Source organism: Melanotaenia boesemani, chromosome 7, assembly GCF_017639745.1.
Source record: "Melanotaenia boesemani isolate fMelBoe1 chromosome 7, fMelBoe1.pri, whole genome shotgun sequence".
In the NCBI taxonomy this organism is placed as follows: Eukaryota; Metazoa; Chordata; class Actinopteri; order Atheriniformes; family Melanotaeniidae; genus Melanotaenia; species Melanotaenia boesemani.
In genome coordinates, this window is record NC_055688.1 from 26,908,548 (window position 1) to 26,926,099 (window position 17,552).

Here is a 17,552-nt window from a genome sequence, read left to right on the forward strand (position 1 = left end):
CTGTTAGGTAGAGCAGTCACTGCAGCAAGCAGGTAGGGGTGGGTCTTTGCTCTGCTCTGTTGCTAGGTTACAGGTATACCCAATAGATGTGGAGATATAGAGACAGAGTAGAGATAAGGTTGAGGATGGGTGTGGATCAGTGTCTGTAAGTGTGCAGATGTGTCGCTATGTGTGTGTGTGCTTGCAAGTGATTTTCAGCATGAGGGAGGGGTCGATAGGTCGTTAGGGGGAAAAGATGACTGACACGGGAGGGGAGAGACAGAAGGCTTCCTAGAAAGTGGGGAAATGGGTTATTATCTTCGTTCAAGCAAGCATCATGTATCCAAATTCCAGCGATCCAAACTGACTGGATGTTAAATAAAATGTCATAATTTTCCACTGATCTCAAAATGTACAGGTATAGAGGGAATAATTATGATTGGCCAGCAGATCCCAAGCCTGTGGTTGAGTTGTAATTTATTAAAGTGCTGCTGTATTAATTACAGGCTGCCCCACACTGCACTGCTTTGAGAACAGCTGTTCTTCTGCACTTAGATTTCAATCATAGAGTGGTCAGTCGCTACTAATCGTGGTCATTTATCAATCTGGAAGACCACACACTCAAATGTGAACATACTGAAATGAACAAACGTACACACAAATGTACACAAACACACACACATTGATCGATGGCAGGGCTAGGCCAGTAAAACGGATTGATGGGTGCTTTGTGCATATGTGTGTGTGGATTAGTGTGCTGGCATGAGCACAGGGAGAACAGAGAGTACACAAAGGCTAAATATCTGTAAAGATCAACCTCCAGTCCATTAAAATTGGTGTCAGTCTTCTTTCTAACAAATCAGATGTAAGGCACAATTAATTGTTTATGTTCTTACTTGTTTTCAACAATGTTGCCATTTCCTCATGAATTATTGGTACAGATGAAACTCAAACAATTAGAAAATTGCACAAAAATCAATTTATTTCAGTAATTCAACTTAAAAAGGGAAACTAATGTTATATAGACTCATTACATGCAAAGTGAGATATTTCAAGCATTTATTGATTATAATTTTGATAAATATGGCTTACAGCTTATGAAAACCCAGAAATCATAATCTCAGAAAATTAGAATATTAAATTAAATCAGTAATAAAAAATTTATTTTGAATACAGAAATTTTGACCATCTGAAGAGTATGGTCATGCAAATGAACTCAGTATTTGGTTTGAGCCCCTTTTGCATGAATAACTGCCTCAATGCGGCGTGGCATGGATGTTATTATCCTGTGACACTGCTGGGGGGGAATGGAAGACCAGGATGCTTCAATAGTGGCCTTCAACTTGTCTGCATTTCTCGGTCTTATGTGTCTCATCTTTCTCTTGGCAATGCCCCATAGATTTTCTGCAGGGTTCAAGTCAGGAGAGTTTGCTGGCCAATCAAGCACAGTAATCCCTTGGCAATTGAACCAGGTTTTGTTTTTTTGGCAGTGTGGGCAGGTTCCAGGTCCTGCTGGAAAATAAAGTCAGCATCTCCAAAAGGCTTTTCTGCTGAAGGAAACATGAAGTGCTCTAAGGCTTCACACTGCAGGCCGAAGTAACCCAAAGCCGTTTTCTTTTCTTTTTTTTGCCCTTACACAACCTGTATCTGATCTTTTCATTCCAGTCTAAACGACACAGATTTGATTTTTTCAAATGCGACCCAGGTCACTTGGAAATGTGGTCCTAAATTTATTATATATCTGATCTTTTGCCATGCAACTTCAGTCTGAATGACCAGGTTGCATTAATCCCACCTTCACGTCATACACAACATTGTTTATAAACCCTTATCTGTAAAGAATCACATCACTCTCTTACCACTCTTGGCTACGACTCCGTACCCATTTCTCTGACGTTGCTGCCACAAAATGCCATGGCCACAAATCTCCTCTTTTGTAATCTCCTCCTTAAAACGAGGCCATTGAAAATGTGCTGGCTACGGTTGGACAATAACTTTAAAATTGCAACATACGTTCCGCTGTTGCCACAAACACAAACACATCGCACGCATGCTCATGTAGTCGTGTCTTCTATGCATACGGGACACTTTTGGTGCACATAAGGTTCATACAAGAGATTAAATACAAGTTGCATTTAATTGGAAATGTGAACAGACTCTCAAAAAAATCAGATTTCACAAAAAAATCCAAATTGAGGATTATGCCCTGCAGTGTGAACTTAGCCTAAAATCTCCCGGTAGACAGCTGTGTTCACTCTGGACTTAATAAAGCACAGTGGACTAACACCAGCAGAAGACATGGCTTCCCAAATCAACACAGACTGTGAAAGCTTCACGCTGCACTTTAGGACTATGTCCACATGGCACCGAAGCCGGTTCAGGTGTGAAAACGGTGGCAAAAACTAGTGGAAAGGCTTCAACCTCCACACGACACCGCTGTAGTACATACTACAAGCTGTGGGGGGTGCTAAAGAATAACACTCCAAAGCTAGAGCAAAAAAAACGCATGCGCAGATAAAGGCTCACTGCATGTTGCCGGAAGTTCACATCGGAAGCAGAGAAGAGAAGATAGCTGAGGATTCACTGTGAGGCAAAAGAGAAACATTTCTTTGGAAATAAAGAAGTTGAGCTTCTTCTTCAAAAAATGCTTGACCATAAAGCATAAAAAACTCGAGGAAGGGTGGATTGGGAATCTGCGCGTGTTCATCACATTGACGTCATATCCTCGAGTTGTGCGGCTTCGCTGTACGCACAGTACCGCAGACGGTAGCAGACTCAAACCTATCCACTTTGGTACCTGGCTTCAGACATGGTCGGTTTCATGGGGGCTAATCCCTGGCTTCGTGGGGATGAAAGGGTGGTTTACTAAAATACTTTAGCGTCGTGGGGACGGCCCCTAAGTGTCTTGGATTGTTCCCCTCTATTATTCCTCCAGACTCTGGGACCTTGACTTCCAAATGAGATGCAGAATTTGCTCTCGTCAGAAAAGAGCACTTTGGACCACTGCCCAACAGACAAGCTAATTTTTTTATTTAGCCCAGCCCATATGCTTCTGACGTGTTTTGTTCAGAAGCGGCTTGACAAGAGGAATACGACATTTGAAGCCCATGTCCAGGATCCGTCTGTGTGGTGGCTCTCGAAGCTCTAACTCTAGCCTCAGTCCACTCCTTGTGAAACTCCCCACATGCTTAAATGACCTTTTCCTGACGATCCTCTCTAGACTGTAGTCATCCATGCTGGTTGTTCCACCTTTTTCTTCCACACTTTTCCCTTCCACTCAACTTCTTATTGATGTGCTTTGAAACAATACTTTGAGAGCATCCAACTTCTTTTGCAATTACCTTTTGAGGCTTTCCCTCCTTGTGGAGGGTATCAATGATGGTTTTCTGCACAACTGTCAGGTCAGCAACCTTCTCCATGATTGTGAACTCTACTGAAATAGACTGAGAGACCATATAAATGCTCAGGAGTTCTTTGCTGGTGTTTTGGATAAACTGGTTGATTAGAGTGTGGCACTCAGAGGCTACAATGTTGAACTTTTCACACTATTCTAATTGTCTGAGATTAAGATTTTTGGGTTTTCGTAAGCTGTAAGCCACAATTCCTTAATCGTCAACGATAACGATGAATTTATTTCATTGACAAACCTTTTTTTCATGACAATAACGACACGTTGAGAAGCTAAAATGGCTCTGATGACGAAAACATGACGAGATGTTTGTGTGACTTCGTTGATGAGACAAGACAAGACGAAAATGTTCAAGGGCCGATTGTCCAACATTAAAAATACAGACATTTCTGCCCATTGTGAGCGCAATCTGTCAGTCAGCAATGCTGCTGCACCTTGGCCACACCCATCACCAGACGTGCAGCGCATACAGACAAGTAGTTTATTCATTCATAGATAAATCATGACGGCTGCGTCGATGAAGGGGTTTGGTGGTCGGAAGCGATGAAACAATATATAGACATATTTTAACTGTAATCCATCATAATTTCACTGGCAGACCAGGTCAAGTTGACCAAATGTGTTCCTCATCCTTTGCTCATATTTTGGGCGTGTGTATGTTCAGGGTGTAGTATTGCACTTCAGAAAATTCGCAGAAATAAAGCAACAGTTACCAAAGTAAGGATGTTGTTGCTCTTTGCTTTTTTGGATTCCACGGATTCCACAGTTAGCACTTTATCTGTGCACTGCATAACCCTAAGTAGATCAGAAAGTATTTGCTGTTGGTTGGGAAACCTTTTAAGTCTAAAACCATTCCTTGTAATTATTGATGAAAATAACCAACCAACAAGCTCACAATGCATTGCTATATGTTGAACTTATAGATCTGTTATTTTCTTGTGTGACATTTTTGTATGATGAAGTAGGGCATCAATTCATGAAAAAGGTTGAAATAAAGAAATAAAATGTTTCTGCCCAACAGCAGTTAAGTAGCACGGCAGCATTGTATCCCTGTTGATGGGACAGTCTAGGCTAAAGCTATCAGTCTGGTAAAGGATCTGGTTATTATGCAAAAGCATTAAGGTTAATTTGTTTTATGAATTGCAATGCTTGTTATAACCTGTCAACCTTGATTCTGCATTTTAATATGTATTATTGACCTAAATTAATTTGTTAAATACTAATAATTTTTTTTTTACTAAAACTAGACTTAAACCCTTTTGAGTTTTCGTCAACTAAAACTGGACTAAAACTATCAAACTTAGAAATGACTAAAATATAACTAAAACTAAAAAGCATTCTCGTCCTGAAGACTAAACCTAAGACTAAAACTGAGATGCGTACCAAAAACAACACTGCTGTGCATATAATGAGTCTCCAAATTAAATTAGTTTACCTTTTTAATTTTTAATTACTGAAATAAATTAAGTTTTGCGTGCTATTTATATATATATATATATATATATATATATATATATATATATATATATATATATATATGTTTATCCTGTATATGGTACACATAATATTGCTTTCATCTGGTGTTTATGCTAATGTTATGTGCTCAAAATCCAGCAAATATTTCATATCAATCATGAGTCTACAAGATGCAATGAATGCAAAAATAATCTTTATAGGAAATTACATGCTGTGGTAAGCGGGTGTATTTATTGATGTAATTGTGATAATTATTAGGTGTACAATCATTAGTTGATGCTAATGTTTAAAAATAAAATCTTCAGTACCTGTACGTTTGTTTTATATATCATATTGACTGTAAAATCATTTTCAAAGTGTACATATATTAATAAAACTACTTTAGATTCAGGTCAGATTTGTGGCAGATTCTGACTTGTTTCAGTACTTTATTATGGTTATTTGTTCTTGAGTAAAAAAAAAAAATAACCCCCAAAGGTCCGCAGTTCCTTATAAACTGGCTTTAGTAGTTTTTAATGCCCCAGTGTATGATTACAGTACTGAGCTTTCTTTAATTGCTTAATTGTTTTAAAATAGACACTTGTTCATGATTCATGAACCCTTCCTGTGAGGAGGTTTTGTGTCATATCACTGTTGTGGCAAACTGGACATCTTCGAAGCTTCAACATGGTGCCATGTTGGTACAGTGTTGTTGCCACAGTTGGCAAAGCTTTGCATATAAGCGTCTTGATGGGTCAGCTCATTAAATTTTTAATCGCAATTACTATCATTGTTATGCGCAAAATGTCCTTTTAGGCCTATTGCTATATGAAGAAAATGTTTAATAAATTTTGATTTACAAACGCTAAATCAGGGGTCTGCAACCTGCGGCTCTGGGGCAGCAAATGGCTCTCTGGACCTTCCACAAGGGCTCTTAATACATGGCTAAAAGTGCTAAAGAACTAACTAATGTTTTTAAATACAAACAAATGCAGTGTTTTAGCAAATTTTCTGGGTTTTTCATGGGATAATTATATTGAACTTCCACAACATAATGACACAAAAAATATCAGTACTATTTTTCTTTAGCTATTTTTCTCATCATTAGGTTGGAAACTATGAGGCCTTTTTTCTACATAATTTTTCACAAATATTCATCCATAAGAATAAAGTCTGTCTACTGCAAAGGTTTTGTTTTTCTTTATTTTAAAGCCTAAAAATGGAAGTAAAAATGTGGTTCTTCAAAAATGACAACAAATTTCCTCTAGTAGCTGGGCCTTGAAAAATGGTTCTTTGGATTGCAAAGGTTGGAGGAGACCCCTGCACTAAACAAACAGATTTATCAGCAGTTTTCTCTTAAACAGCAACAGATAAATTATTTCTGAATATATATATATATATATAGTTAAATATTTAAGACAAAGAAGGATGAAAATTTCAGGATTTACTAACTAAAAGGTAAAAAGTCAGCAGGATGAATTTAATGCTGTGAAGCTGCTTCCTTCTAAACACAGAAGGTAGAAAAAAGGATTAGAATCTCACAGTTTATAGATTGTGAGGAGAAATAAATATTCACAGTATGCACAATAACTTCAATCCATGCAACTTTAGTGGCTCATTTTCCAGATTTCTTGCCTATAAATTCTTTAGCTTTTGCATTCTTAGCTTTAACCTCTTGCGCCTGCACCCTCCACTACCGGGAGTTAAGGGGTTAACATCCGGTATTACCGGTGTAACGCCAGGTCTGTAAATGTAACTACAGGTGTGGTATCCACAGAAAGTCCAGAATCTCAGCTAACAGCTCAGTAAAACACTTTCTACGACCGCCAAACACAGTTAAGAGAACAAACAACCAAAAGGCCAGGTACACAAAGTCACAAAAAAATACATAAGCACAAATTATGGCTCCTCGTGTCCACCCGATGGCATGGACATGGATGACATGGACAACATCTCTACTGAAAGCACACATCTCACAAATTCCAAAACTGTAGTTTCATCTGTGTAAGATTCACCGAACCAGAGGCAAAAGAAGGCCCACTGTATGATTGACGTTTGTAACACCTAGTCATAAAATGGCTTACCTTTGCTGTCTTGCCTCAAAACCTATGTCCACCAGGTTAAAACTGCATTTAGTAAAAAAAACAAAAAAAAAAAAAAGAAACTGTTTCTCATTGTCTTTTGGGAGCAGTTTCCCGTCCAAAAGTCACAATTTTCCGCCCATTTGCATGGGTTTTAATATACAAAGAGACATCAGACACATCGCTGCAGCAGGACCAGACATGGAGGAAGAGACATTGACTGTAAGCCTCTGCAGAACATTGATTAAAACAAAACAAACAAACATTAAAAAGTGCGTTAAAAATTAACCCCGTTAATTAATTATTGTGTTAAAGTGATAACATGCTGAAGTACCCAGCCCTTAAAAAAACATATCTTAAACATTTTTGATTGCTGGTCTGGATGGTGCACTGCTTTAGTGCTGTTACTTCTTGCACATCTTAAAATCTCAATATTACAATTTGTTACCATGTTAGAAGGAAAGCATATGTGGGAATAACTGACTGAGCTTTTCAAAGCCCAAATAATTTCAGGACCTCAAAACCAGACTAGATAAAGACAAGAAATCTAGGATGAAGGGTAGAAGCAAAACCCTGGACAATGAACTTTTGGCTGTGACTTCCTCTGTGTTTTCTGCCACGAGGGTTCATCTGTGTTGCCTGCTCGTCTTTCTTTTAGCCCAGTTATTACCAAGCAGCAAATACAACACCCCCAGTGCATTTATGGCAATCTCCGGAGTTTTAAACTACACCTCTCTGTGCTTCAGCTTTCTGACAAAAGGTTAACTGATTTCTGTTTTGCTGAACGGACTAATGGAAGGGTGAAAAGGGGTGAAATATGCTTTATTTCATGGCTAAACTATAGAATAAATTAGTCAGTTGAATTTTTTCCAGTTTTTCTTTCAACAGTGTTGCTTTCCAGTTCTTCAAATTTCTTCTTATTTCGCCTCATTTTATTCACGTCATTGGTCCTTGAATTGACCACATCTTTTTTCCTGTTTTATCTCATCTACTCATTCTGTCTTTCCTTTACTGTATTGCTGATTCATAATCTTTGGATTAAAAAAAAAAATAAAGGGTGGGAGCTTCTGTCCTGATGAATAACAACAGAAGCTTGGAAACAGAGAAGGTGAGAGTGGGAGACTGAGGCAGTGTCTCTCTCTGGCTGTCTCTCGGTCTGTCTGCCAGACTGTAAGCAACTGTGTTTCTGTCTGTCAACGCTTTCACCCTGAACTAAAATTTCCACAGATTGTGTTATTATGCTAACCAGGTTTGGTGAGTTACTGCTAAGTTTAGCTCTGTGCTATCCAGTCTGTTTAAATATTATGGACTGTGCTCTTTTGTCTTCCGTCTCTTTTCTTTTTCCTACACCTGGCTCTGTCTTCACTCTTAAACATTTAGAGTGCCTCCACTGTCTGCTATTATAAGAGATGGAAAGAGATGGAGAAAAGTAGGATGGGATGCTAATGGAATTGTGAGAAAACAATAACAGAGATCACATAAAAGAGAAAAGAAGAGAACAATGCAGAGAGCTCAGGAGAAGCAGCTTGTGTAGCAGCAAGGCGAAAGTAAGAAAGAGATTAAAAATTAAGTAGAATATTGGGAAAGATGTAGAAAACCTACAGATCAACGTGCACCATTGGTTGGGTTAGATTGATGAAGAGGAAGATATTTCTGCTCGTCACAGAGGGTCACAGACGGTCTTTCCTGTTTACTCATATCTCCTCATCTTCTTTATTTTTGCTGCATTTTCACAATTTCCCCGTTGTTTTTTTAGTGGTTGCAGACAGTTGATTTGTAATGGACAGAGAGTTAAAACCTGAAATGACCCAGTCGCTGTATGAGTGTGTGTGAAAGAGTGTGTGTTGTTTGTCTCACATACTTTGATAAAAATGTAGGTCAAAGATGAACATATTGCAAATGAGATGCAGTAAAGGAATGAGTGTGTGTGTGTGTGTGTGTGTGTGTGTGTGTGTGTGTGTGTGTGTATGCATGTAAGGTTGTGTTGGTGTGTGCTTGCATTTTTTCCCCTTTTTTTCTTGAGTGACTGCTTTTAGAGACCACTCTATGTAATGAGCAGAGCAGGGTGGCAGCGATGAGGCTGTCACTAAGTCCTCTGTGGCTTAAATCATCCTGGCATTTGGCTTATTCCACACATACAGATAAAGACACACCCGCCCACACCTACCCATGTACACACACACCCACACACATATGCTACTTGTCAGTCTACATGTTTGTGTGTCTGACAAAGGACAGAGAACAAAAAAGTTTAACAAAAAGTCATTTTAAATCTGAGGAGACACTTCCTGTTTATATTTGTCCCTAGAGACAACAGACACATATGAAGTCAACATTTCAGTCAGAAACTAGTCTCTCCTACTTTGCAATATCATGGTGAATTGTGAATGAGTTTTAAAGGCATGTTTACCTCTTTTAAATTTAATAATCAAGACTTTCAGACTCTTATAACTTATAATATGCAGGGCACAACCTGCACAGAAAAACAAAAACTGGTCCAAACGTAAAAGTGGTCTCGAGCTGGAAAAAAAAAAAAAAAAAAAAGAACTATGGTTTACTTCATATTCAAGATATTTTTTGAATCATCCTGACTTCCAGGCCAGTTACAAAATGTTACAGCTGCTATCAGAACCAAAAAAGAAAAAAAAAAAACTTAAACAAACCCTTAAAACCCTAAAACTTTAAAAGCCAAAAAAACCTGCTTACAACTATTACAACTATTTTCCCTTTTATTTGTATTTCCTCACTTCAGGAAGTGTGATTGGTTGCAGCTCATAGGATTGCTTTTAATGGTGGATTTTACCTCCTTATTTACACTGGCTTCACTGTTTTGAACTGATTGTTTTAAAAATTATTAATATTGTAATTTTTTTTTACATCTATGCCATTTTTACTTTTTTAATCCCTGGAATACAAAAATTTGTTGTATTTATGTCCATTACTGGAAGAATGTTGTGCTGCAGCAGAAACAGTTGTTTGTGTGGAAGATGCAGCCATGATGTGGCAGTTCAGCAGGAACTTACGCAGTGCACATGCAACATTCCCGGTGCAAAGCTGGCCTTAGAGTAACATCAGGGGGACCATCTATGATTAGATGGATGGGTAGACAAAACAATGTACCTTTGAGGCAAGGGGTGGGGAACCCTGGTGCTTGAAGGCTGCAGTCCTGCAGGTTTTAGATGTTCCCCTGCTTCCCACTTTAAGGTGATCAGAAAAAGACTTTTTCAGTCAGCGTAAAAGATCCATGAGGAAAAATAAAGGAAAGAGGCATAAATCATTGTGTCAACAGTTAAACAAACTGGTGCTGTGGCTACAAGATGTGTCTGCAAGATGACGCCACTCTTCCCACCTTCTGATGTGAAGACTGCTGATACTGATGCATGTTGTCTGAGCATTTTTAGACAAACTGATGAACAGAGAAACAACAACTTAAAATGGTTGACTGCTTCAGGCGTGTGCCATTATGGCCAAGGTTTTTGGTTGAAACTGGCTGTACACTGACTGCATTCATGTTAGTAGTATTCAAAAGAGTAAAATATCTGTTTTATACCAACTCCTATGCTGGTGTCATGTGTTTACTTTTGATAAGTTTCTATTGCTTTATTGGATTTATTCCCCTAATCTTCATTCCATCTACCTTATTAACATAATTAGGTAGTCCCTTCTGTTCACTATAGCAAATAATTTGATTCACTTAATGAATCTTCTGTTATTACCTGACCTTAATTGGAGCTCTCTGACTCTTACTGATACTTCCTGAGTTAATCAGCAGAGAGACGTTAGCAAAAGGTCTTTAATGTCTTTCACATTTGGCTTCCCTGAATCTTTTATACACATTGTGTGAATACATTTATATAATGCTAGGTTTTTTGCCAGAGCCACATTTCCTCACTCAAAAATCTAAGCCTGGTTTCTCTGAGCATAAAAGTGGAAGCTGCTAATGCCATGACATGAATTGCCTCTATTTTTGTTGTGATATGTTATCTTAATCTCTCTGAAGTGTGTCTAATTTACAAATCAGCCTTACTATTGTGTGAAGCTGATTTTTTTATGACTCAAAGAGTGAATGAATGGAAGGTTACCCAGCATGAGTAAGTCACTATCAAAGTTATATTTGTGCTTGGATGCGTGTTTGCTGGCCCTGCCTGCCTGTGGATGCATGTGTACACCAGAGTGTGAAGTTAGCCAGCAGTGGCAGGGTTATGAATCAGATCAAACACACACAACCACACACAGTGACAGCAGATCAAACGTACACACATTGCCTTCACTGGACTGAACTGAAGGGCCCTGACCGAGTGTGACTTTGATCCTCGCCACAACATCCGCTCTTCCACTCCAACACTGCTTTTCTGCTTCTCATCTGTCTCACGTGCCCCTCTGGACACTTGCCCCAGAATCAAGTTACTCTTTTCAAGGCTTCAAATAGAGCTGACTGTGGTTTCAGATGCAGAGATTCCTCCGGTTGTAACTGGACACTTAGGCCCTGATCTATTAACGCTTTGCGTGTACTAAAACAGGTGCAGACGGCTTTGCTCCGCTAAAATCGGCCCAAGCTTATCTATCAAAGCCGCAAACATGGAACTGCGTCAGTTATCCTGGCAAAACTGCGCCGCTCTCCACTTTGCGTTTCTGAAGCTACTGCATATGCATTATGGGCGTTCCGGCCAGAAAGTGGACATTAGTGGGAGGAGACTATGCAAATAAATCTGGTTTGCGCAGCAGTGGGATTCATGTAGCCCGCAAATAGTTTGCGGTGTTTATGTTTGCTCTAAAAATAGCGTTTCTGAAAAGCAGGTGCTAATTGGCACAACAGTATACGCGCAATGGCTGCAGTAATAATTTTAAGGAGGAGGCACAGACACCATGAAAGGCGACTAAGATAATGCATTTTTTTCTATTATATTAATATATTTAGAATGCCAGAGAAGAGGATTGTGGAGACGATCCAGCGTTGCAATATTAGAATTGCTGGATAAGTTTAAAGACTTTATCATGCCTGTCTTTTATTATTATTATTATTATTATTATTATTATTATTATTATTATTATTATTATTATTATTATTTCTTTATAGCTTTTAAACCTTTATTATTTCTTATTTGTTCCTTGCATGTTTTTATATGTACAATACCTTGGTTCCTAAAGGTTGTTGTTAGTGTGCCTTATAAATAAATTGAACTTGAATATGAAACTATATTGCAGCATTTCTGGTGACATTTAGATTTTTTTCCTCGACTTCCGCAATATTTTTATTTGTCTCCTTTATTTGTCTCAACTTCTATCGGATAAAAGTTAATTTTGCGTTTGCGGTTTCCTTGCTCTCCAGAACCTTACATGACAGAGCAAACAGCGCCGCTAAATCCTCATTTAAATACTGCTGTTTGCTCCGCAAATGATAACAGGAGCAGTCTTAATAGATCAGGCGCTAATCGTAGAAACATAACCAGAGCAAAACTGCGCAGCAAATGTTAAATAGCGCAGCAGTTTTGCCCTCGTCATAACTCAGCCCCTTAGTGTTTAGGATCCAGATTTGGAGTGTAAAGTTGGACTTCAGGTCTCAGAGGGGAGTGTTGTAGTCGGTGTCACCATCTTCAGTGCCATGAGATATATATTGAGCTGTGAACATAAAGGGTTTCATTTTTTGGGTATTAGGCTTTGTGGTGCAGGATGTGCAGATGTTTTCTTTCATCTGGAAGAGAAACTATTATTATCGTTCTGTACAGGTGGCATTTTCTTAGTAAACACTAAATATGACCTGAAATAGAACAATGAAAAAAAAAAAAAAAAACAAAACAAAAAAAAAAAAAATGACAAACCCTGCTTGAGCTTGCTCCTGATGACAGTGGGAAGAAAAAACTCCCTATAAACACGCAGAAACCTCTGGCAGAACTCCTTTAACTGTCATTTTCTGTAGGTTGAGGTGATGGAAAAGCTATAAAAGATAGAAAAAAATCTGGCTTCAGTGCTTCACATTTTTAGCATAACTTGCAGTGGAAAGATGAGCATAGTTCATCTTCTGAAGCAGCAGAACAGAGTCCAGTTAATCAAACTGCCTGACTGACTGAGTGTCTGATTTCATGACTGATTATTACTATAGTTCCAAATGTCTGCACTATGCAGGTCACAAATCTTTCAAGCCAGATACCTGCAGGTAATGACATGCAATAGTGACATGAATGTATAAAGCTATAAGACATAGTGGGTAATGAGGGCTTTGTATGTGAGCATTAGGATTTATCGTTGTAATTTGGTTTGTAAAGGGAAAAAGTAAAGAAAAGCTACTATGAAGGAAAACATGTGCTCTATGAATTCTATGGGATCTTTTGTCTCAGGTCCTGACAGTATTTGCTGCAAAATTTGGATAATTTGGATGCTTTTTTAATCATGTTATTGAGACATCCTAGGGGTTTTTAGTTACTGTAGCTCAGCCTGGAAGTAACTAATGCTTGAGCTATGGAAGGTTTCAGATGGAGATAAAGTGTAGAAAGAGGTTGGTTTAAGTGATTTAGGAGGATATGGAAACTAATAAGCTAAATCTTAACATGTCAAACCTAATAAACCTTTTATCAACGTCATCACCCAAAGGAGCACAATAAATTTATTGTAATAAGAGAACAGCAACAAGCAAGGCAGCTAAAGCTAAAGTGGAAGAAGAAAGAGCAGCTATAGAGCAATGATACTAAAAATACAGCAATTACAGAGGGAATGGCAAAAATTCATTATAGCTGGTGACAGGCAGAAAACATGTGATTCCTGATATTGCTTTGTTGACTAAAAAACCTATCGTAGATAGGATGTTTATGTTCATTTTTGGATATTGTGTATTTTTTTAATAAATGTAAAAAAAAGATCACAACAAAGCACGTAAAAAAGCCAGTGATTTGTTTCTTTTTGTCTTAATTGATTGTGATTTTATTTCTGAAAAATTCTTTTCAAACCATGTACTAATTTCCTCCTGCATCAAAGCTGTCATTTTCTCATCTCTAAGATGCACAAAGTGCTTTTTGCTGTTGGTGCTGTGATGTATAAGCCACAACAATGAGCAAACGCTGCCTCATAAAACAACCATTAAGTCCATATTATGAGGCAGGAGGGGTGGTGGTGGTGAACTTAAGTCATGGGACTTTAATGCTGGGGACCTGAGTTTGATCAAAAACATATGCCTTTATGAATATGATTTCCCTTTTCACTTTCACTCTATTAGTTTAACTTTCCATATGTTATGGAGGAAAACGTTTCCAAGATAGCCCTTCAGTTGTGTTAGCCTTGCACCATGAAAAAAGATACTAAGACACAAGACTTTCCTCAGTGCTTTGCAGTTCGATAACAATAGATTTTGACAAATCAGTTGTATATAAGGCTGGGATTTAATAGTTAACTGTTTCCCCACCTGTTGAAACTAGTAAATTACTGTTATACCATCTTCTAATTATAACCATTTCTTAGCACACTATGGCGACATGCTAGCTTCTGACCCAAAGGAAGCAATTTGAGGGCCCAAGACTAAAGATCGAACCATGAAACCTGTGATTAGTGGACAGACCAACCCACCAGAGGAACAGCTATGAAAATTATGATCTGAGAACTGTTTCTAATTTATGGTTATATCTGGAGTGTGTACACGTGTCATTTTCACAAGGCAAAATGTAACACCGACATGTTATCCTTTAGTGTACTGAGAGGTCTTTTACACACCTTGGCTTGATATTGGGTTTCCAGAATCTACTGGAATTACAAGACCCTAAAGATTTAAGCATTTTCTTGTCAAAAAGAAAGAAGATTAGAGGAAGAAAAATAAGTAAACTAGGTAATTCGTGTTTTTTAGAATATGACCATTGAATGCTATTTAATAGAAATAAATGCCTCAGTATCTTTGAGGAGATATGATTTCATGACTTTAGGTCTTTCATCATAACCACGTGTGTGGTTAGGTTTGATATTTGTTCATCAGCATGCGACTTTTAACCTCTTGTTCAATAACCCTACTTGCGTTGGGACATGATGGCTGATAGTGCTAATGAGCCTGAATTCCTTTTGCTTGTACTGGACACAGCATTTGAACAAGCCTCCCATAGTCCTCTTGACTAAGATTTGGCTGCTCCTCCTGCTTTAGAAGAGATGAAGACAATGCTTTTCACTATGGAAATGTACGCACAGGCTTTGATGCTTTATTCACATCACTTTTTCAAAGGACGTGTCCAGTGCCTCTACTTCTTCATAGTTCTCTTTCTCACCCTACGCCCCCACTATGCTTGCCCTGATCGATCCAACCATGTCTCCAAGTTCCACATGTCATCTTTTTTTTTTTTTCTTTGACAGAGCTCTCCTCTGCCCTCTGCTTGGTATTCTGGAGTTGAAATGCATGCAGCATCTCAGATCTATCAGATCCGATCGTAATGCTGCACCATGGCTCTTGAAAATAGCAGGATAAAAACAGAGAGAAGGGAAGAAAAAAAAGGAGGGGGGGTCGGGGTACAGGTCAGTGCCTATTCGATATCCCTCTGGGACTAAAGCAATGGCAGGGAGAAAGACTAGATGGAGAGAAAGAAAGAGGCTATCAAGGAAAAAGACACTTTTGAATGTATTTCCCCTTATATCAGCCACTTGGAAGCATTCAGGAAGTAAACAAGTTGAAATCCTTCTTTTCTTTAGAGTGCAGTAGAGTCAGTAAGTACTATACAGGTTTAAATTTAATACTAATGATTGCACTCTAGTTTTAGTTTGAACTTAATATGTATTATATTTTCTTGGATATGGTGGGCTTGCTTCAGCAATTTGTACCCACTGACTGTGGCTCTTGTCAAGTCTCAGTGCTGTACAGTACAAACAGCTCCTCATTGCACATTTTTCTGTAAAACATTCTGCTTCTTTTTTTCTTTTTTTTTGTCATCAGCTCACTTTACTCATGTCAACTCGCTCATCGTCTCTTCCCTCCTCCTGTCACAGCAGAGGGAAAAACAGACAAAGAGGTGCTGATCATGTTGATGTTTCTTCTTTTATTCATTTATTACTCCCTCTTTTTTGCTCTCTACCTTTCAAAAGCCTCTCAATCCACGATGTTATCTCCCCCATGGCTTCCCTCTACAGTAGTGCGTTGCCTTGGTAATTACTAGTTGTCTTAAACAGACAGATGGAATAAGAGAGAGTGGCGGGCAATTTTCCCAGCGCCTGTTTTCCCCATGTATGTGCACACAACTCTTTTTTTTTTTTTGCATGTGCATTCTGTATTCTTGCCTTCTTACTTCTTTCCATCTCTCCTTCCTTATTCCCTCTGTCATGTACTTTCTGTGAGTTTGCATTTGTGCACAGTGTGCTGTGAGTGTGTGTGTGTGGAAGGTGGACATTGGGAATTACCTGACAGGATGTGTTAGTTAAGGACAGAAGTGGGACGGTCTCATCCCTTGCTTGTGTGTTGGCTTGTTTAGATGCCAGGTGTCACTCTGGACCTCTGCAAGGCCTCATGGGGGATCACTACACTTGCCTATTTTCTTTTTCTTTTCCCTAAGCATGCCTCAAACACAGCAAAGATGTGGCAAAAAGCTATTTCTGCCTCTGTTTGAAAGGTGAAGGATGCAAAAAAGTGAAAAAGTAAAATATGGTATATAAGGGACTGATATGTTACCATGGTGTCAGAGTTCACTCATCCATATTCATGTCATCCAATTAATATTTCTCTTTCAGGCCGGCATGATCAAGACAGAGCAAGAGGAGTTTTTTATCGAGCCGGTGGAGAGAGGTGATGGAGTGATAGAAAAGGAAGAGGAGGGAGGAGGAGGAGGAGGCAGGACACATATCATCTATCGCTCTTCAGCCGTTAAGAAAGTGCCCATCAGCAGCACAGCAGCAGACTACCACTCCAGAGGTTAGTCTGTAGCTCCCACAGTGCTATCTTCCACTTTTATACATCTTTGACTAAAAGCTCTTCATGCACACTTTAGAACCAAATGCTCTTCTTCATCTGGCCTTGTAGCCACACAGGGATGATATTCTAAAAAAATCTGACTTTAAGCCAAATCATGGATAATCCAATTCCAAACCCACATAGGAGATATCTACATACAAATGTGCTTTTATCATTATTTTGCCTGCAACATATGCCAGCACACTGGCCATTCTCCTCTTAAATGAAGCCTTATATTGCACCATTTCTTTCTAGCCCACATTTTGTTTCATCAAATTATGATATGCAAACAGTGAGTCATACCCTGCTGTCAAAATCATTACAACAGTACATACTCAAATGGATCACTGCACCACTTTTCCAGTGAGATAGGTATGACATATGGAGGGACACATGTTCTGTTAAGGTCATACCTTTTGTACCTTTAACAGAATTACATGCCGCCTTGATTGCCTTCACAATTAACAGCTTTTTATGTCAGTTTTTCTTCATTTATGTCTCCATTTCAAACATCATGAGGGAACATCAGTTTTTGAAAGCAAAAGAAAGCAGAAGTGTCAGCTCTGGGATTAGAAAAGAAAATATGTATGCAACTCGACTTAGTTGTGGTGCAAATATGATCACACAACCTAAATACCAGTTTCATTGTATAAATTCATTTAGTCCTTTGTAATTTATTATTCACAAATCCTAAAAGAAAAAAATCCACCTTCGCTGCAATAGA

At 38.6% G+C, this 17,552-nt stretch overlaps 1 protein-coding gene across 2 annotated transcripts in view; it reads left to right on the forward strand.

The window, feature by feature from the left end:
- Positions 1–17,552, forward strand: part of LOC121643190 (A disintegrin and metalloproteinase with thrombospondin motifs 2-like) — a 151,894-nt gene that overhangs the window by 50,138 nt on the left and 84,204 nt on the right. For both annotated transcript variants that reach the window (XM_041990465.1, XM_041990466.1), the window contains exon 3: positions 16,609–16,789. In XM_041990465.1, the coding sequence (XP_041846399.1) occupies positions 16,609–16,789 (181 nt within the window). The remainder of the gene's footprint in view (positions 1–16,608; positions 16,790–17,552) is intronic.